At 41.6% G+C, this 22,497-nt stretch overlaps 1 protein-coding gene across 3 annotated transcripts in view; it reads right to left on the bottom strand.

Annotated features, from left to right (window-relative positions):
• Positions 1 to 579: 579 nt before the first annotated feature.
• Positions 580 to 22,497, bottom strand: part of TGFBR3 (transforming growth factor beta receptor 3) — a 136,063-nt gene continuing 114,145 nt past the window's right edge. For all 3 annotated transcript variants that reach the window (XM_035123643.3, XM_035123646.3, XM_035123645.3), the window contains exons 13-17: positions 18,387 to 18,683; positions 15,829 to 15,949; positions 10,889 to 10,930; positions 8,253 to 8,360; positions 580 to 5,447 (exon numbers count right to left, since the gene is read on the bottom strand). In XM_035123643.3, coding sequence (XP_034979534.2) covers positions 5,329 to 5,447; positions 8,253 to 8,360; positions 10,889 to 10,930; positions 15,829 to 15,949; positions 18,387 to 18,683 — 687 coding nt within the window. In that variant the 3' untranslated portion in view covers positions 580 to 5,328. The remainder of the gene's footprint in view (positions 5,448 to 8,252; positions 8,361 to 10,888; positions 10,931 to 15,828; positions 15,950 to 18,386; positions 18,684 to 22,497) is intronic.

The following is a 22,497-nucleotide window of genomic DNA, read 5'->3' as shown; positions in this document are numbered from 1 at the left end:
TTATTAATAATTGTTATAACTTTATTAAGCAGAGAAGATTCAAGGTAACATGGCATGGGCATTATCAAAACTGTACAACTTATCAGTTATAGATTTTATTTATTTATTTTGGAGATACACACAAACTACAGAAACAAAGACAAATGGGGTGCTCATACTGGCCACAGGGATTAGCAGGCATATTTCTCCCGCTCAGTTAAAAAAAGTTATATTCTTGTATAAAAAAAGATAAAGCGTATTGTGTTTTGGAAATGGCAGAGCCCGGATAGCGATTCAGTTGCTTCATGAACACCCCAAGACAGACAAACAAAACAGGACAACTGTTGCCTCATTAAAACAAATCTACACTTATTCTCACACAGTGTGCAAACCGAGACAGGTGACTGCTGTGGCTCCTCCATTCATTCCAATGGGCCTTGTTGAGTAGCATTACATAATTCCCATTGGAAAGAATGGTGGATGCCAAGCCGCCATACCTGTTGGATTGCACTTACAATCAGCAGTAGGGTCTTCTTTTGAAGCATGAGGTAGATGCACATAGAAAAGACAAGAACACATCATCATAAACTTTTTTTAGGGGGGGGGGGAATCAACATACAATCCTCTTTCAAAGTAATACACAGAACTCTGGACTTGGCTACATTCGTCACAATAATACACTTTGAATGCGTAGATGCACCAGATGGCGCCAGAGAGCAAAAAAAAGAGAGTTTATATGGATTTTTACATGGGCTTTTTTTCTTCTCTTGTTGTAACAATCTAATTTCTGACTTATCTACAGTATTTTAAACCTGTGTCAACCCTACACAATGTGTGACATGTTGACTTTACGTGACCTTAAAGTAACAGCTGTTCAATGCAAAGATATTGGAAAGTCAAACGTGAGTGATTAGATACTGTAAGGGCAAAACAAGCAAAGTACTCTGGTGTGTATGCAGTTTCTGGGTGGGGAAACAGCTTGACAAGTGAGAAATCATTTCTCCTTAAACCTTAATTCTGCGTCCCCAATTTTAGTAGCTTAAGTTATGTGATGGGACCTCCCTCGCACTGGCAAGCATTGTGCAAAGGCAAGTTGATGATAAGGCAAGCAAATGAGGAATATGAGGAGTTAATTGCTATAGCATTAAAAAAATCCAATATCTTGATCTGTTAATGTATCTGAAACAGGAAATCAGCCATGTATGTCATAGGGTATGAAAGGAGGAGGAGACAAAAAACAGGATGAATTCTTTCTATCGGTGTCGGTCGGGAAAGTGTTGTGAGGGACATGCCTTGCTTTTTACTGAGGGTGCCTGAAGAGCAATGGCAAATGGTGGTAACAAAAGCTGATGACAAATTCCAAATTAACAAGTTGCCCGGGCATTCACCTGATAGCCTTTAAAGAATTCAAATGTGAAATGTCCGAACTTTCAACAAAAATATGCAGCCTATTAAAATCAGCCTTCAAAATTGGAAGGTAGCTGATGCAGGAGGAATTTAAAAAAGGAAACAGGGAGGGGGGAACCAGGAAATCAGAGACCTGTCTCCCTAGACAAGTAAACTGTTAGAAGATGATATTAACATTAAGTTTGTTGCATATACTGAAGAACAAGCTTTGCCAAAGAAGAATCAGTATGGCTTCTGCAAAGGAAAGCCCTGCCTCACTAACATCATAATTACTTTGAATTCTAAACCCTCTAGTTAGAGGTGACCCAGAAGCTATGATATCCTTGAACTTCCAAAATCATTCTGAAATGTGAAACTCATAATGGAAGAAATTTCCTTTTGGACACACCGAACACACCGAGGTGCAGGCTAGCCACTTGCACAGTTTAACACTTTGTCAGTGAGACAATGCAAAGTTCTCAAAAACACTACTATACAACATGAAATGAAATAGCACACAACATCAAACATGAAAAGAAGGAAATAATAAAGGACTTCAAAATGTAGAGCTCACATTTGTAGCATAAAAATAGACTTCAATGGCATTGGAAGAAACCATTGTTCTCTCTTACGGCAAAGGTATCTGTTCATAAATTCCCTTTCTTAGTACATGGCTGGTTTATTAAAAAAAAGCATTACTCAGCCCTCCACTATTGCTAATACAGTATAAGGACTTGACAGCTCACCCTGGAAAACAACAGCAATACTTTGAACCAAATGGCTTTGTGGTTTACACCTTTTACCAGTGATGAGCACAGAGCTGCAAAGCAGGTATGGAATTCTCTCATTCACAAGAACTTCCTATTAATTTCCGGGAACGGATCCAATCCACACATGCCTTTTGCTCCTCCAGTCTATTGGAGCAACCCATGGGAACCAGAGATGTGCTTATGCATCCTAGCGCACACATATCTCTGGATCAAAGCAAATGAACAAATAACTGCATAAGCAGCATAAATGTTTTTTAGGGACATCATTTGCACCTGGCATTTGCTCTACTGTCAATTAACCAACATAAATTTTCCATTAGCTCCAGAACTTTCCATTTAAGTAAGTATAATAAAAATCGGTATATACGGCAATAAAGTGAGCATTCTGAAGCATTCACAATTAAGTGCATCACGTTCAATGAATTAATTATTCTTGAACATAAGCCTAGAAAAATGTCATTCGTCTGCTTGTAAATATTGCCTGTTTTGGTTTTGTATGTCCGTAAATATAGATCTAGGTTTTCAGTCAATTTTGATAGAAATATTGATAATGCAGCATCTCTTTCTCTCAAAAATATACATTTAATTATTTTACACAAAATTATTTTAATTATTTTACACAAAAATGTAACCTTTCATTCCAACAACCAAGTTTATAATACTTCCAATAATATCTCTGGTTTTAAAAAAATCTGGGGGGTGGGGGAGGGTTAGAGGAGGGCAGAGAAAGAGCGTATAAAACCGTAGAATTCACAGTAACTGAAATTAAACATCTTATATAAAGCCACTTATATTTAAATATATATTTATATTTGTGCCCACATTTAATGTAGTAAAATATAGCTATGATGGACTTAAAAGACTCTAGTCTTCTTTGAAGACATTTTAAAGGTTTTCATACATAGAATATGATTATCTAATACATTCAGCTGAAGGTTAGGCAAAGCGCATTCTTTTTAAATACACAGGTAGCATACTGCTTATCCACATACCTCTCACTAATCCAACCCCGCAAACACTTTTGAGAATGTGAATTATGCAAGTTCAAATTTATTTATTTTTGATATATTACGAATAGGCCAAGAGCCTTTTTATCTGTCGGTTCACCAGCCCCTGTGAAGTTTTGTCACCTTTGCCAGTGTAAAACCCAATAGACTAAAAGGGTGGTTCGGGTTAAGGGCAACAGAGGAACTGAACCTGTGTTATATCTAGGCAGGGCTTTCCCCCCTAGCTGGAACGTGCCACAATGGCGTTCCGCCACCTCTCAGATGGGCCCCGGAAGCGAGGGGAGAGATCTGACCTGCTTCAGCAAAGCCCCGCTGTGCCTCCTGCTACAGCAAGGCCAAACAAAACAAAAAAGCCATATCCATTGAAGGTTATGTGAACTGTTTGCAAAGGGAGAATATCTCTTATTTTGTTTTCAAGGAGGAGGATTCAGGAGACTCTGTTTCAGCTCACAAAACGACAACTCAATATTCCTACAGTTTCAAATTGCAACCTTTGGTTTTCATTTGGGAGGTAAGGTACTTTAAGGCTAGCGGGAGGCGAGAGTTATAAAAAATATTATGAAAATTAGTACCGGCTTGCTCTTTTTTGCATTCCAAATGCTACTTTGGGAGATATCCAATTGCAACGTTGCGATGACTAACTAGCAACTGGATACAAACCATAAAGGGGCTTTTAAGGAACCCTTCCATTCCTATTCATAGTGAGTCATACAGAACAATTAGCTCAATAGTTTTCTCCTTTCAATGCTTAAAAAAAAAATCACCACAAAATTTTGGAAAACTTAGAAGAAGCAAAGAATGAAGCTCTGACCTAAGAATTTTCGATAACAGTAAGCTAATTGTAGATTATATACAGCAAAAAAGACAATGATATCTATGTATATTTTGTGGAACAGTCCGAAAACACAGAGCCGTAGTTGTCTCCAAGTCACAACTAGAAACACTTGCACTCATTGGCAGATCTAAAAATGTGCTTCTAGATCACTGTGAATCAAAAAACCAAAAGGCTTAGTCCTACCACAAATAGGACTATATTTTCTATATTTTCCTGAACTTTGGCAATGACCACATTTGCAGAAGTATATTCAGGGGCCTAAGGTTCAAAACTGGTCCATAGCCAACCTCACTTTGGAGCACACAAGTGTTGACCATTCACATGTGGTTTTAATATTACTTGCAATAACCCCAAGTTACACCCCCATGGGTTTTTCAGTATGGACACAGCACCCGGGGCCTATACTGGTCCCCCTCATTCACCATAATTTCAGGGAAGTTTCTGCACACACAATGGAAATGCTCGTTGTATGTGCAGGAGCAGCATGTGCGCATTGGCGCCATGTGGCTTTGCATGCAAATTGTATGCAAATTGCTGGCCTACTTGTAGCAGGTGGCAGACATTGTACTGTAAAAGACTTTTGGGCTAACTCCTCTGCAAAGGTTGATAGCTCCAATTAATAAAAAATAAATTAAGAAACTAAAATGGCACTGAATGTTGCATTATGCTTGCAAGCAGGCTTTGGGATGGATAAACAGACGTATATGGAAGTCATCAGAAATATCTAATCAACACATGTCCCACACCCCATGTTATGTATGGAAACATTACTTTAGTTTCTGTTTGCTAAAGGTTGGTGAAGGCAAATCCCTGATGTGGCGGACAAGATAATGGTGGGCCAAACACAGCACTGAGTTAAGCTCAAAAACCACAGAAACGAGCAAGATGTATATATTGCGATAATGGCAACGGGTAATCCTCTGTGCTGGAAGCTTTCTCGTTCTGGTGAGGTGGAATCCCCGGATCAAACGAGACAGAGAACAAAACCTTTCCCCCCATCTTATGAGACTGAAATCCCTTTACAGAAACACCTCGTGTCTCCTTGACGTTTGCAGAACCTAGTACTTATGATTCTGTCAAGACAACACAGCGTTTATGGTTGGGGAACCGACTAGTGTCTCACATCGAGAGCCTGCGGATGTTTTCTGCACAATCCACAGCTGTTTGTAAATAGCTTTGTCGTGTGTGAGCCTAGAGCATGCTGCAAGAAGTTCGAGGAACACGAAGAAAATCCTTCCTTGTTCTGCCAAAGAATCCAAACCAATCGTTTTGAAGCAAACGGCAACAAACAGCTCCTTTCGAACCTCTGCTCCCCCACATGGTTTCGAGGGCTTGCATCACGCCCCCTGGGTTAGGCTGCGCTGCTGCTGGAACAGGGGGTGCTTTGTGTGCTGCCGATACTATGGGCTGCGCTGCTGTTTTCAGAGGCCGGCGGGGATGTGGGGACCGGCTGTCTTGCTGCCGGTTCTCCTGGAGGAAACAAACAGGAGGGGAGGGAGAAAAAGTTTGGCATTACAAGGAACATCTCGCCACAATCTTCTTGATCACACTTGGGCTGGATGACCCTCAAGGTTCTTTCCAACTCTACAATTCTGTGATTCTAATTTATATATGTGCATATCATTCATATCCTGCTATTGTTTTAAGGAGCTCAAAGACAGCATCCATTTTGTCCTCGCAACAGCCCTGTGTTAAGAATATAGGACTCTGCCCCAAAGTTCAACAATGCAAACTCAAGTCTCCCTGGTACAGACTTTTCAAGGTTCTGTTTGCTGCACTATATCCCAGTGACCCTTTCCCCCAAATTGAGTAAAATGACTTATTTCCACAAGAGGCCTCTGGAAGGGATGGGATAGCAAGGAGGAGAAATAGGGCAGAATGTCCGGCTGGAGACATGAGAAGGGACTCATCTTTCTCATGAAACACTTACGGTATTTGAGGGACTAGATTAGGAATGATCTTGTGGAAGGTGGATATGGCAAAACACTTATTTAAATGTGTTAGTTTTATTGGTGTGAATCCATAAAAGCACATACATTTCCTGCAATGCAGATCAGAACTTAGTCTGATGCTTTCCGCAGCATAATGTACTGCTGTGCCTTTTAGCAGAAAACCATCTAAGCAATAACTGGGTTCATGCCACCTATTGGGATTTTTCTCAAGTTCCTCACTTGAATGGGTCACTTCATCCTGTATCACTGTAAGCAAAAAGCCATGTTTAGGGAAGCTGGGGGTAGGGGGTGGGGGAGAGCTTCCCTGCACTAAAAATTAGGAACACTGAATGCTGGCTGGGGGTGGGGAAGCCACCCTATTTCCATATTAAACACAGAAAATACAGTTGCTTCCATTCCCTTAATAGGGCCCCTGCAAGTCTCTGCCAGGAAAGTGCTCTGCAAACTGCAAAACTGGCCCATATTCCCAGCTGCTGGGTCCTATTACAGCTTTGCTGTCACCCATTCCACTATTACACAGAGCTGTGCAGCAACCACAGTGCACCAGATATGATCTGTATACATTTTGTTTTAACTTTGTGCAGAATGAATACCTTTTCGTCTTCAGGGGAAAAGGCATGCACAGCTGTCAAAGTCTGAATGCCAAAAATATATAGTCTCGTTTTTTTCTTCTCCCTCCCTCCCTTTCACCTCTTCCTTTCCTCTTTCTCCGGACAGCTTTCCACAGATGCATTTCCCCCTTTCAAGTACAGTATGGGGTATGCCCCCTTGTCTCGGTGGCACCGATCTCTGCTGGAGATTAAATCGTTTCTCCATCCTCCTCCTCCTCTTCCAAGGTGGAGGGGGGGGGGAGAGAGAACCCAGTTTTTCTCTGCTTGTGGAACGAACATTATTTGCAATGGCCTCCAACTGCAGCACCTCGGCCTCCATCCATTCAGAGCAGTACACAGAATGAGCCTAGCAGCAATAAATCTACACCGGCTAGTGAGATGCCCACCAACTAGTGGGGAATGGAAAATGTGGCTGGAAAAATGGCTCGAATTTGAATGAGTGGGTTTGCCAGTCCCTACTTCCCTATTCTCTGCCAGCTTTGCCCTCCTCTGTATCCTTTGGCACATGCCTCATTCCCTGGTTGCCATTTGGAGCTTGGGATTTTCAAACATACAAACAGGGATCGAGAGCTGATAGGTCTGCTGGCGGTTGCTGTAACAACAGCCCTAAATCAATTCTGAAGGTGGGTGGCATTTGAGAGAATCTCCTAGGGGAAAGTTGCAGGTGCCCCTGTTTATTAGCTTCCAGTTCTTTTCAGCTTTCTGGCAATACTTCTTTTGCCACTCCACCAAAGCTATTCAAGAGGAGGAACTGGATAGACTGGTAGACACCTGGGGCATGGTTATAATTATTTTTCTCCCCTTTGTTCTAAATTATAGCTTCTCAACGAATGCTCGCTACACGTTTTAGTCTCCCCTGTCACCGTTGGTTCATTCAAACAGATCCTTAGTTTTCAGAGTACAAAACAAGCCCTCCCTTGCCATGCTTGGCTCAATGTGACCTGCTTTGATTTAATACCCTTTCCCGCTGCTAAACTTAGATTTTTATTACAGTTTTATAAAACAGTTAAACATCCAAAATATACAAATCACGCAAGGCACACAACTAAAATAAAACCCAATTGCAAGTCTTTCCTCCCTGCTGCTCACACTTAAAATAAAAACAATACAGAAAAGTCAAATAGAAACCCATTCCTCTTAAAGATTCAGTTCAAACATAAATAATTTCAATCTTATTTAGCCTTGCCCAAACCAAAAACATAGTTACAGGCCACCTGTAGCGTAGCATGGGGTGGGGTGGGGGGGTTGGCCTGAGTGCAAAATTTGTTAGGCTTGCAAAATTCCTGCACAATACAGCTAAACACTTCCATCACCAGGCTCTGTTGAAAATGGCTTCTCCGTGTAAACCAGGAAGTGACCTCTCCAGAAAACTGAATGACTCTTGTTTTCTTATCTCCGTGGTTGTGATCTCCTGGGTGACATGGATACCCTTAGGCAGCTAAATGCACATGTGTACTGCATACATTTCCCTCCTCCGTGTGGGCCTGGGCACTGGCAACCCAGGCTATGCCACTGCTCCTCAGCTTTTTAATCCTCTGCTGGGCTGATATTTGTTGTGGCAGTTTAGTTATATTGGTAGATCCTGACTTTAAGGTTCTAATCTGACTCAACGCGCTTCCATTTGGCCGCTACCAGCAGGTGACCCACAGTCAACATATTATGTTATTATGCTATCTGTGTGTTTGTGTGTGAGAGAGAATTTTCATGCTCACCTGTGTGAGAATAGATAAACCACAGTGCTCCTGTCAGCAGCGCACCAATAACAAAGGCTGCAAAGGCAATGCCGACGACTGTCAAAGTGTCCAGGCCATGGAAGACAGCTGTGAAAATGGAGAAAATAAATTAAGTAAATTCTAAATTCTATTTAGAATGCTTTTTTAAAAAAATGAGAGAGAGAGAGCATTCTAAACAAAAAGTGTGAGTGTGCTTCCCCATACATTTTGATTATCAGTGCCCAGCAGTTAGTAGCCCATGAGCCCACCAACTAGGAACTCAAATTCATTCTCCTCCTTCCCTTGCTAAAAACAGACCCTGTGCCTCCTTTCATGCCCACCTGCCTTCAGACCTCTCCCTATGTATGGTAAACAGCAGTGACTCTTTTTCTTAACTGAATAGTGGCATACAAATATTTTTGTAAATAAATTAGTCAAGGCTTATTTTCGGCCATTCCTCTCCGGAACTCAGTTCTGGCACCTCTCAGGTGGATGCCATGGCCATTCTGAGAGAACAAGGGAGGTGTTCGTGGCGAGTTCTGGCATCTTTTTTTCTAGAAAAATAGTACCAAATGCAGTAATGCAGGGGAAACTGCTAGTAGACCACTCTGAGAGCAGATAGGATTTGTCTGCCACCCCCAACTGCCTGCTGAAACAAGCCACTGTATTGCACTTTAAGAGTGCATCAATATTTCTGAACCCAATGCCAACTTGCAGGAAATACTTAACCTACAGAACTCGGCACATCTGGCAGCGTGACAACAGTGCATGAGCCATGGGAACAAAGCATGGAAGTTAGATACGGCCGAAAATGTGGCCCTGGGCCACCTAAAGCCAGTTCAAGTTTTAGGCCCATTACATTTCCTGCTAGCTGCTGCTTGTTTTCAGTTTGTAAGACTAAAATAACTTATTTTCTAATGTTAGCAGATTTATTTTTAAATTCTCATATCCTTCAAGTATGTGCCTTTGGGATAGGGAGGGATTTAAAAATAAAAATAATTAAACCAGTGCCCTGCCAATTTTGCTCCCCAGCATCTTCAGTCTATTAGGTGGGGAGCGGAAAGGCTGTTAAGCTGGGAAGCGGTGCCAGTTTGAAAGTCAGCAAATGCATAAATAGAAACAATTGCCCCCCCCCTCACTTTTGGCAGATGTTTTAATCATGGAAATCAGTTCCAGCCCATAATATTGAGCTTTCCCTACAGGAAAGGCAGGGCAGTTTGTACGAGAGTGCATCTGGTCCTTGAATGCATTGCTCTGAACGCATGCTGGAAAACGACAGCAACTTCCACTCATCCTGATCTTTTACTTCTTTCATACAGACACATGTACATGATGCAATCCTAATTAATTTCTTTTAAGACTCAGTTTTATTATGTATTATTTCTAGGGACTAAGGGCTCGGTGACAAAATACGTTAACTACTACATCTGGAGCTAATCAAGAAACCAGAGGCCTTATTATATATTTTACGTTTGCAACTACCGTAGCTTCCCTGAATGGCCACTCTAACATACAAGTTCCTGTGCCACCAAAGATGCCAGACAGACAATTCTGTGCCCTCAAATGCCACAAATGTCCACATCTATACTGATGTGTGTGTGTGCACGCACCTGAGCATAAAGCAGCACCTCTCAGAGCAGGGATGGGGAACCCGTGGCCTTCCAGATGTTGTTGGACTACAACTCCCATCATCCCTGACTGTTTCCTATGGTGGCTGTGGTTGATGGAAGTGGAAGTTCAAGGACAGGTTCCATGCCCTTGTCATGGAGAACTGGATTCAGGCCAGTTGCTGAATCCTGTTATATAAGCTCCTTTCTGTACTACTCTTGATTGTATTTGCTTGTTGCCTGCATTTATATCTCATTTATTTCCCAAGGAATCCAGAGTGGCATGTAAGGGCCCATCTACGTGTTACACATGCATAACTGAACCTCAATATCCAGCCCTCCCTCCTTTCATCTCTCTCCAAGAAAAGCCACTTTGGAGTTAAAAAAAACCCACCTCAAAACACCCCAGTCCAGTGATGGCGAACCTTGGCACTCCAGATGTTTTGGAACTACAATTCCCATCATCCCTAGCTAACAGGACCAGTGGCCAGGGATGATGGGAGTTGTAGTCCCAAAACATCTGGAGTGCCAAGGTTCACCATCACTGCCCCAGTCACTGCTCCTTCTCTGTTTAAAAATTCTCTCTCTCTCTGAGTGACTTCCCAGGAGGGAAGAAGATCTGTATTCTTGTAATAAGTAGTTAGGCCCTTAGTTTCAGAACAACTCTGTGTGATCCAATGCCACAAAGTGAAGCTCATGGTTGAATGGAGATTTGAACCCGAGTCCTCCGTTTCCAAAACCTAACACTCTTGCTACCTCTCCAGAATGGCTTTCTGCAGAAGTACTATATTCCATGAAAACAACTTGCTCTGCCTCTGCTGTGAATAGTTTCAGGACTAAACACCAGTGGGATCCCTCTCCGGTGATAGATAATACAGGCACGCAAGTAATTACATTTGATTCTAAGTCCTTTAAAATGCAAATGAACACCTTATGAAGTCAAAGATTTCAGTTGATTAGCAGTTTGACACTTTACCACCAGAACGCTCTGATGTATTGCTGGAGAAGAGAGAGGCATGTTTAACTTACGTGCTAATCCTTCAGGAGGTTTCGAGTAAGAAGGAGGTTTATCTGTCAAAAAAGAAAAGAAAAGAAAAAAAGACAGAGATGAATGATCCTCGCTTCAGCAGAATTTCATACACTACATCAGCAATTCCAATGCAGAGTCTGCAATATATTATGAAACCCAGTCAGAACTGATTCAGTCTGGATTAGGGTGTACAGGGAGAAAACCAATTTCCCTCTCAAAACGTGCCTACAGCAGTGCTACATAGGTTTAGAAGATGGTGTGAAAGCATCTCCACCCATCTGCTATTGGTTTTCTCCTACAACAGCTCTTCATCCCCTTTTGCTGGCATCTCCTTCCAGTGGATGATGGATTTGGGACCACCATCTTATTCATTTCCTGTGTGCTCCTTGCTCTTTCTAAGCATAACAGGCTTCCAGCGGCAATCCATACCTATTGCGTAATGGCCAACTCACACAATGCCGTTTTATCCATGGAGAATAAGGGAGAGACGGTTTGTAAAGAATAATGGGACACATCATTCCTTGCCACGCCACCTCCCTGCTCACCGTGATCCTACAACTTTTCAAATAAACCTTGCCGTAGCCTAAACTTATTTGTCCTATTTAAAACAAAACAAAAAACAAAACAAAAACTCAAGATGACCTGTTTTGTTAATCCTGGGGAGTGGGACTGAACATGCTTCAAAGAAAAGGAATCCTTAAAGTGGAAATAATGCAGTAGGAGACAAGGTAGCCTTGCATATGTTAAACTTGGAGGACTTTAAATTTTGTTTTTTAAGGCGTTAATTCAGCATTTATGTGGATAAGCAAGGAAATGATTTTTTTTGGGGGGGGGGGGTTGAAGCCCCTTGAAAATTCTCACGCTTAAAGGAAAGGAGTTTCCCTTGCATTAAGTTATATTATGGACACTGTTCAATAGGTGACCATCACAGCGACAGCTGTCTTTCATTTTCCACCTACGATAGGTGCCAATTTATCGCAGTCCCTGCATTGTTTTTGCTCCTCTGCTATGTGATTATTTAATTAAACTTGCATCACAAAATTATTTGCTAACATCCCATATCATCTCACATGTGTTCACCACTGCAGCGTGGAATGAGCGAGAAATACTAGGATGCAGGAACCCTGCAAAAGTGGGTGGTTAAAAGAAAACCATGGGCCGGGTTTGCGTCAGAGGGATCAAAGTGCTTGACGAATTCCATTGGGATCTGCTTCCATAAGGCAGTGAGCTGAGCCTGCAGCAAACAGCATTGTAGAACAAAACCTGGCAGGGTTTGTTTTCTCCCAGACCTGCAACATATCACCCCATCAGTACTAATGGGTGTCACGTGTGTGACTTGTGGAGGGGACTGCAGACATCCTGAACTGGACATTCTGTTCTGACTCCCTGTCTACAGAGCCTTCAAGCCTCTCATGTTTGGCTTCTGGTGCAGATCTAACAGGAATGGATCCAATAATACAACACTACACACAATAGCTGGCCTGCTTTGCATCAAAGTAGATGATAATCAACTTCTTGGAGATGTATATGCTCTTGTTTAGGAGTTTTGTAGACCTACAACCATTCGTTTCTCAATGCTTGCTGTTTGTTCACAAGGGCAGTTAACCCTAATAAATGATGCTTTGATTCAGGATAGAGAAGATGCACATCAACAAAGAAACATTATCCATATGCTGGACAGCTGAAAAATTCCAGGACTCATTCCACCAAACATTTCACAATTAATCCAGCCTAACCTCTGTGCACCATGTTCTGTATCACACTATTGTTTTCTTATCTAGTTGCGAAATAAATAAAAAATAGCAAGGAACTGAAAAAGCCCAGCACTAGATTCCTTAGCGAGTCAGAATTGCCACCCAAGTTACTATCCACCCCCAAGTGGATTGTTCCAGTTATTGTAATCAATGGAAGACTGCAGAGCAGGCCTAGAAAGCTTAAACAGCCATGCATTTTTAATTCAACTGTTTGGAGATCAAATATTCTGGCATTATCCTCAGTTGGATTCATTTGCGTTGAGACCAAAAGAAAAGAAAAAGCTGCAAGACTCAGCGCAGCCTCATGCTGCTAAACAGAAACAGTTGCTCCTCAAAGTCCCCCAAGCAATGCTCTATAGTGTCCCATGAACTGCCGAAACGTCCAAAAAGCACGCTCGGCGGGACTGAGGTTAAAGGAGTGCTGATCCTCGGCTTTTAAATCCCCCTGGAAAGCATTCCAGAATTTCAAACAGCCCTAGCATGCAAGTGAAAGATTTTGATTTCCAAGTGAAACCACTGAAACCCTCTAATTAAACTGCCATGTGAACACTAAACAAGAGTAGGCAAGGCTGATGCTTACTGAGAGGTCTTAAAAATAAGTTTAAATGTTCAACCCTGCTGCTGCAGTTGTCAAAGGGGACCAAGGAAAGGATATTTTGCACAGAGGACTGTACTATTAACTGATATTTCTCCACCATTTGCTGTACAAAGAATCGACATTGATTTTTGCAAACACATGTGATTTGTACCCCTAGATTTCTGACCTGCCTTCCTCTTTTCAATGTCTAAAACAATAAAATCTATTTATAGCCGCCTTCCCCTGTCAATCACGTTCTACATTCAAGCTCTGCCATAGTGTAAACACGGAATACAATGGGGTGTGACTGCTGTCGCATGCTGACAACTTCTAGGAGCCACAGGTGAGAGCTGAGTGCAGAATGGGGACCAAAGGTGGATAAACTACCCCTGAAGGAGCATGACGTGTCCCCCATCAGATGCACTACCCCTCCCCTAATACCCCATACATGCCAGTAAACAATCACACTTGGGATATTTTTAAGGCTAATACGAATCTATGGCTCCTCCAGTTTTTCAGATCTCTGGCAAGTTCAGATAAATAGTTAATTAGCAGTTTTCATATGTTAAGATGATCTGATGTTGTCGTTTTGAAAGGCAGAACAAGAGCAAGAGCAAATTGAGAAAGACAAGAGTCCCTTTACAATTCTTGTCAGTTCTACCCACACAAACGCTGCATTTTTGCCCATCTGAAATGCTGGGAGCTAAATAGCTGCAAGGATTCTAGAATCGGAAAAGAATGTATATTATGAGAGAGATGTGTCAAAATTATGTAGCGTATTTATGCAAATCTAACGCGCCATCAAATCTAATGCGCACCTCCATTTTCAAAACTTTGAAACCAAGGAAGTATTTGCTGGCGTATGTAAATGCGCCATCAAATCTAATGGGCACCCTAATTTTGGTGGTGCAATTTGGCCAAAGAGGGTGCATTACATTTGAGTAAAAATGATATTCTGTTTCATAAAAGACATATTGGTATCGATCCCACAGTTAATGAAACTGACAGGTGGCAAAGTAGTTTTTCCATAGCTTTCAGGCCAAGGTGATGACAAGTCACAATCTTCCTCCAATTGCAGGAATGCACTGCCAGACCATTTTATTTTTGGGACAAAACAGTGGTAAAAGAATGGGATCTTGAAGTACTGTAACAATTCAACTATGCTTAGCATAAGTAAGATGTATCGATGGACAAAGTTTTGGTGCTATATTTCACAGTACTATGTTCCCCTCCTCCTTTAGAATGAAACACGTGGGACTTCCAGGAAAATATGGCATTATTCATATGCAAATGTGTGCAGATTTAATTGACTGACTGATCAACTAAATCAGCAAAGTTGGTAAGTTTCCTTTAGTCAGGCAACAGACCCAGTTGGAATCTAAGTTCTGAGTGACATCACCAAAGTGCCTTTCAACTGAATGGAACAAAAGGATTAACTTAATTCATCAAAATTGGTGGTATAGAAAATTGGCCTCAGTCCTGAAGGTCATGACAGCAAGTCCCACACTCCTGCCCTGCAATGGGACCATTTTAGGACAAGCAGGTGGAAGCTATAGACATTCTAACATACAAAGCAGGGCAAATTATTCCCTGAACAACCCACAGATGGTCAATTATGGCAAAAATAAATAAATAAATAAATAATAAATAAAAATTGAAGAAAGGCCCTGAAGCATGAGTCTACTGGTGAACAATTTGACATAATAGTTATTTTTCCCTTTGAGGCCACAAGGAACAATCAGAACATTTAAAAAGTATTATCCCAATACTTACCTTCCGCAACTCCAAACAGGCTGAGGTCTTACACATAAATGGCACTTGCCTTGTGGAAAAAGAGTGTGCAGGAGAAACACACATCCAAGACGATAAACTACTTGCCCACTGTAACAGCCCCCACTTGCACACAGTGGACAGGATCCAAATAACTATTTAGAAGGGCTCAAGGGCTGAATATCTTTTTAATTATTTTATTTGAATCATATCTTGCATCAGACAAAATTGCTTTTAAAAGTCCCCAGCTCCTTTCAAAAGCAGTTCTTTTTCTTATAGGGAGAAAAAATGTGGAAGCCTCCTAGGCTCTGGCTGGTGAAGCCATGCTCCCTGTGGCTGCCCACTTTACAATATACTGTACCAGTATATTACTAACAATATATGGTACTGTACCAGTATATTTACAACAATATACTGTACCATCCTTTAATATTTTTAATACATTAGAAGTTCCACTGTAATTATGATGCCTAAATAAATATTTACATACAAGTTTTAGGGGCCTCAGCAATAATGAACTGCTGGAAGCAATTGCACAGAATTATTTAATGTTTACGAATCCCATATTGTTATAAAGCATCAGAAATGTGTTTCTTTCCCAGCCAAACTATATATTCATAAATATGTATGGGAGATAAAAGAGCAAGCAAATGTTAGCGCTCAAAGATGATGGCGCCCTGTAGCCTGGGAACAATAATGCCATACCGTATAACAAAACTCTATGTGCCTGGAGCATTTTTTTAAAAAAAGGAGAAGGGAAAAAAACCATTAAATCAAGTATTAACATCTTGTCTAAAGAAATGCACTTCTGTTAATAGATTCAAAATGTATTCAGTACCTTCTGGCTTCCCTTTATGAGATATCACAGCAAGGGGTTTGGTGAAGGTTTTCTTATTCTGCATCATTGCTAGGATCATATCAACACTAAGAAAGGTGCAAGCTTCATCAGGAGGGATGCACTAGAGGGATGAAGAGAACATGTGGCTTGTGAGATCAGGGACTCACTTAAAACTGCTACATTATCAGAATAGGCGCACAGCTGCTTCGCTATCAGCAGCAGTCAGAGATGTTTAAGGAATAGTCAACAAAGTATTATAACAACCCCAAGTCATGGCAATCATACTCCAAGGAAGCCCCAGCAGCGGTATTTCAAGATGTAAACACTGCCTCAATATTTAGATTATTTAGAAGACCCATCAGTCACCGAGGTTGCCAAGGTTCTCCTCCATGCAATGCAATCTTGTGATAGAGCTACTGGTGTAGCTTTTTCTGTGCCCAATCCTATGTATTAAGAAACTGCTCCAGATGTTGCTTTAGCAATGCTGTAGAAAGCATTCTGGGATGGGGTGGCGCTGTGGTCTAAACCTCTTGGGCTTGCTGATTGGAAGGTCGGCAGTTTGAATCTGTGCAACAGGGTGAGCTTCCATTGCTCTGTCCCAGGCTCCTGCCAACCCAGCAGTTCGAAAGCACACTAATGCAAGCAGATAAATAGGTACGGCTGTGGCGGAAAGTTAAACGGCGTTTCCATGCGCTCTGGCACTTGTCACGGTTTCCCGTTGCGGTAAAAGCGGTTTAGTCATGCTGGCCACATGACCCGGAAAGCTTTCTGCAGACAAACGCCGGCTCCCTCGGCCTGAAAGCGAGATGAGTGCCACACCCCATAGTCGCCTTTGAATGGACTTAACCGTCCAGGGGTCCTTTACCTTTACCTTATTTTAGAAAGCATTCTGTCCCCTGCTTCCTGTCAGCATCTTGTTTTTGCACAGTTTACTATGCAAGCCAGGGCAGGGATATTGTATGCCCCCTCCCAATTTTTGCCAGCCTAAACTACTGATGTGACTTATGGGAAGAGAAACTCACAATGTCAGGGTCCCACTCTTATGATGAATTCTACCAAATGACACAACCAGAGAAGATTGATATCCAGGTATACTTATTTGAGAAAGGGTGATCTTATCTACTTAAAACAAATGAAAAAAAAATCCCTTCTCCACACAGATATGCTGAATGCTTCCATAGCAATGAATTTTCTATGCAAATGCAAGATAAGCAATACTGTAAAAGGAATGCAGAAAACAAGTCAAAACACCCATCTATTTCCCTTCCAAATCCTCATAAGGCAGGTCAACCTAATAACTCACACATGGAATTTCAAAAACAATAGTGTTATTATATCTCAGCAGGATCTGGAAAATCAATGCTAATGCATTGTTTACAGCTAATGCCATGAGCATTGAATAAATTTGCACCACTCCCATAGTGGAAAGCAATTTCTGTTTATCACCTGTAACCATTTAGTAGAAAATGCTCATCATGCTGTCAAGAGCCACAGCAGTTCTCACAGGGAAAAACCTCAATAAATAACCTCCCAATGCTACTAATTGCAATCATTCATAAATGATTTAATATTTATATATGGTTGACTGCTACATGATTTTGGGGTTGCTGCGGTGGAGGGACATGCTTATATCCAGAATACACACTTACGTGTACCTGTGACACTTTAGGCACAAAAGCTTCAGTCACCATATGTTATGGAGAGCTAGAACATTGGTTAGGAGAATCATAGCTGCCAAGTTTTCCCTTTTCTCGCGAGGAAGCCTATTCAGCATAAGGGAATTTCCCTTAAAAAAAGGGAGAACTTGGCAGCTATGAGGAGAATGAGCTGTGAGCTTGCAAGTGCTCAGTTTGAATTTACCGGTCAAACATAGGCACACAACTAACTCACAGCTTTGGCTCTTTATCTTTACCGGTAGTACAGTATAGGGATCATATAATATGGCCCTATTCCACACGTATATGCAGCATTTAGAAAAAGGTAAATATTCTATAGCAACAACAGCAACCTATTGTTACACGAGGGGGCCAAATGGTTCCTGGCAGACACAATTCCAATGTAAAGATTTGCTGCAGAAGTGACATTTCCCCTTAAGCAGTCGTCTGTGTCAGCCAAAAGGCCTTCAGGAAACTAAATTCCCATCATATGAAGTCACACCTCTATGTTTTAACAGCCTGAGATCCCAGAAATATAGCTTCACATGATTATTCTGGAAAGCTTAGCTTCTTAAACAAAAAAACTGCTGAATTGGCAAAATCCAGACATATGGCAACCAGGGCTCAACAACTTCGACCAAACAAACAAACAAACAACCTCAACAACTTTGTCCTGATTTTTCCATTTGGGGGAATATAGCAACCCTACTTAATTGGTTTCGTTAGCCATCCCTCCATGCTATATCTCATTCATACAGGTACCAGTTTATAGCTGCTAGATCAACCCTAGCAGTCTTTAACCTACATTTGTGTTTTTCAGTTTAGGCCCAAGATGGCCAGTGTCTTCCAGGTTAAATGCAAGCTGAGTGGTCCAAATCTTAAAGAAATTTATCAAATACTGACCTTGGCCAGCTCTTGAGTATATTTTTCTTTCTTTGTGCACAAAGTCACCTCGCAATGAAGAAAGAGAAGGGAAGTGTTGAATACAGACTTAAACATAAAGCTGAACCGCTTTCTGTCCATCTGTGCATTTTGCATTGGAAAATTAGCTGGGGTGTTGTAGAATGTTACAGATTCATCTTTAGGACAAATGTTCTCAATGATGGTGTACTCCGACATCTTGTCAGGGTATGAATGTGGAGATATAAAGCAGGTTTGGATTGCAAAGCTCAGGGATTTTTCAGCCTTGGTCACAGAAATCTGCAGCAGGAAGAAAACAGAATTTGTAATTAATATGTTGCATTTGGCATTTTCTTAGAAATATCGACATTTTTAATGCTTTGCAGTGTGCAGGTGTGATAACAGTAGAAAAGTAAATCAGAGATTGCTAGCCTTGGCTCATAGGCATTTGTTCCTTGTACCCACCTGGAGATTCCAGTGAAAATATTTCCACCTTTGCCTAATCTTCACTTTCTAAATACTAGAATGCGGAAGCACGGTTAAAAAGTTGTTGCATTTGAAATGGTTTCATAGCACTAAGAATCTTTCAAAATCAAGGTTTCTGTAGACACATTTAAATGGCACAATGCAATGAAACTTCTTCATGTTAGGAGTCCAATAAAAGGGATTGTAGCAATATATAAAAAGCAGAGATTAGGTTTGGTGTGTTTGACACACACAAACCTTGCACCTGGCCTGGTTAACACATAACCCTAAGCCACGGCTTGTTTAGCTTCATTTTGCTTTATCTGTACATCTAAACCCACCGCAGCCAACTATGGCTTGTTCATGGACGACACACCAGAGCCTGAAGATTGCTTATGGATTTTGGCTTACATTAACCATGACTTCATGTAATGTCAGAACTTTGCTTAATCTTGGTTTGTTTTGATGGCCCTTTCCAGAGGCTCACATGACTAGGGAGGTACAAGGCAAGAAACATAAGGAAACAAAACCAAATGTAGGCAAAACAAGTGACGGTCACTTTGCTTGTCAGTTAGACTTATCCTGGGTTATCTAACAAACCATGGTTAAAACAAGCATGGCTTTGTGTGATGTGCTAATGTAGCGACTGTACCTTGACAACTGATTCCATACCGCCCCAAATACCCCAACACTGCCTGAGGAATGGCAGTTGTATTGGAGCAATACCCAACAGTGAAACCATACCATTGTAATTATGGTGCCAGATGTGCTCTGGATATGAAATTACCTTTGTATACTAGACATCCAAGGAAAGGGCAATTTAATCAGCTTTAAGCTCTATGTCAGAATCAGAATACAAGACAGATGGTTGCTGCTAAGGATAACTAGTTGGAACAAGTATTTGACATGCCACATGAGATGCCCAACCATTGTTTCAAAAAATGGCAGTTTTTCTATATCTATCTATATCTATCTATATATATATATTACTTTGGAAAACTGAAGAGAAAACCCACTTCATCCTCAAGGAAACTTGAGACATAGGATTTAGAAATTATGACAGCTTTTGGCTGCAATCCTAAACACACTAACTAGGGAGTAAGTGTGCCTTATTGAGCACAATGGCACTTATTTGAGTAAAGTTGCTTAGGATGGCAGTGCATAACACTTAACAGGATTTAGCCTATATTTACTTGCTTCCTTGTTTTCTTTAAGCACTTCTCTGCAACCATAAGAGTTAGAAACTTATGGTGAGTTTTTATTATTATTATTATTATTATTATTATTTAAACACACGGTATTCTTATAGGGGCAAACAAAGAGCCTGAAGACTGCATGCTATCAACCCATTTGAAATAGCAGGTATAGATAATAAGGGGCCTTCTGGATGTTGTTGGACCACAGTTGCCATCATCCCTGAGCCTTGGCCATGCTGGCTGGGGCTGATGGGAGTTGTAGTCCAACATCCTCTGGATGGGAACACATTGGCTACCCCTGTGTTTGAGAGTTACTTGGAGTAGCACACTACAATGGGGGACTATTATACCTCTACTTGGAACGGTCTCTCATTGAAAGGCAAATATGGGTTTTGTGTTCTGTGGATTTTTGACTTCATACCGTTATTAAAGTCACAAAACTACTGTCCTTAAAAAAATGGCAACTGCCAATGGCCTACTTCCATAGTATTGGACTTAACTTTTAAATTTTTACTTTGGCCCAAAACTCTCTGCTCTGTCTCATACAGAGAGTAGGCCCATCAGTGAGAGGAACTGTACATAAAATTGCTATTATGAATCCTTTGCCCTTGTGACAATTCAGGTTATAAATTTAAATAATCCAATTTTCTCAAAAAACAAGGCCATTATTCCAAGGTTAGTGAAGCAGAGGTCCCTATGCATTGCATGTAAATAAACAAAACCAATCTGTTCAAAGTGTTTGTGCAGAGGAAAAAAACCCAGAGAGTTCTTTCAGATTATATCATGGACAATTTATTGACTGTACAGACTTGCATTTTGAAAACAAAACAAAAAAATAATAATTTCTGTCACTGTGGGATGGGGAACAGATGTCGGGCACAGATATAAATTTTCCACTGTGTAGAAAGACGAAAACAGAGCTTGTGCCAGGACAGGTGATGAAAAAATTAGAACATCTGTCCAAAGAACTAACAGTTGGGCCAACTGGAGATCTGGAGTCAGTGGGATTCATCCAATAATGACAAAAGAAATTACCATTTTTATTAGTGTAAAAACAAACTGTTTAAAAAATACACCCGGCCCATCTGAAGTGTGTTTCAGTGCTGCTTCACTTTTGTGACCTAGAGCACAATTCACACACATTCTCCATTGCCCTGGCACTACTCTTTGTGCCAGAGCCGGAAGCTGAGTCCCAGCAAAATACAAGCATTGCCAGAGCCTGGGAGAACGCACAGCCCATTTGCCATGCAACAAATTGTTGGTGCTGATGGCAAGATGGACTAGAGCTCTTGTGACAGGGAAGAGAGCATCCGATATGCAGCTCCTCCCCAGGGGCCGTTCCAACTGCTCTCACAAAAGTATTGCTAGTTGCATGACACAGTGGTACACGCTCCTGATCTCGGGCCTGGAGACTGTGGTGGCTGAGGTGTACCAGAGCAGCATTACACAATGCTGCAAATGCCACAGAGGGGGTGGGGGGAGAGGGGCGCAATACACAAATTGCAAAGGAACTCATCTGTATAGCTGGGAGCTGAGGAAACAAGTAGGTAGGTAGGTAGGTAGGTAAATGGGTTGTTACATTTTTATTCTGATTGTGTATTTCATGCTTTTAGGTTGTGATTTTATTCTGTGAACCTCCCTGAGGCCTGCAGATATAGGGCAGTATACACATTTTAATAATAATAATAATAATAATAATAATAATAATAATAATATAGTAAGTTAAAAGTGCACCCCGACATAAAAGTGGGAGAGGTCCTTCCCATGAATATTTTCCTTCTAGTGCATTTAATGGCATTTAAAGGGATTTCCAATAAGGGTCACAATTGTGTGCGGAGCTGGTCTGAGGCCCGGGGCTGTAAACTTAAACATGACAGTGTAAGTCTGGCCGGTCGCCTAGCAGGGCCGCCAACTTATCCCTCTGAGGCCCGGGACAAGTGTACCCAGCTGCCCAGCCCCACTTCATGGGCCTGCCTGGGAGGGTATCCCTGGGGCCATCATGGGAGGATGATCACAACTGCAAGGTAGGCAGAGCCCTTCCACCATTTCTTTCTGATCTCTAAAATCCAAAACTGTATCCTAGCAGTGTCTGTCCCCCCGCCCCCCCGCAGTCGTATTCATAAAAATCCCATTATTCAGCGACTCCCTGGAGTCTTTTCTGTCTATTTTCTAATGAGAAAGAGAGGAGAGGAGAGGAGAGGAGAGGAGAGGAGAGAGGAGAACACTAAAAAAAGTAGTGTGACTGGGTAGGGCTGTTCAGTCAGACATGGGAAATGAAGGAGACACCAGACATTCAGGGGGCACATCACTGAGCCTGTGCGAGTCAAGACCACAGTGGTGCAAACACTTGTTCCACGTGCACACTTGTCCCATGCTGCCCCTTCCAGTTTGTAGGGAAATACAGTAGTAAGAGCAGGAAGTACTTGGTTAAGTACTTCCACGCCCAAATCCAT

Source organism: Zootoca vivipara, chromosome 7 (genome assembly GCF_965207765.1).
Source record: "Zootoca vivipara chromosome 7, rZooViv2.hap1.1, whole genome shotgun sequence".
Taxonomy (NCBI): Eukaryota; Metazoa; Chordata; class Lepidosauria; order Squamata; family Lacertidae; genus Zootoca; species Zootoca vivipara.
Note: the sequence above shows the minus strand (reverse complement) of the source record. Positions and strands in the feature narration are given on the sequence as shown.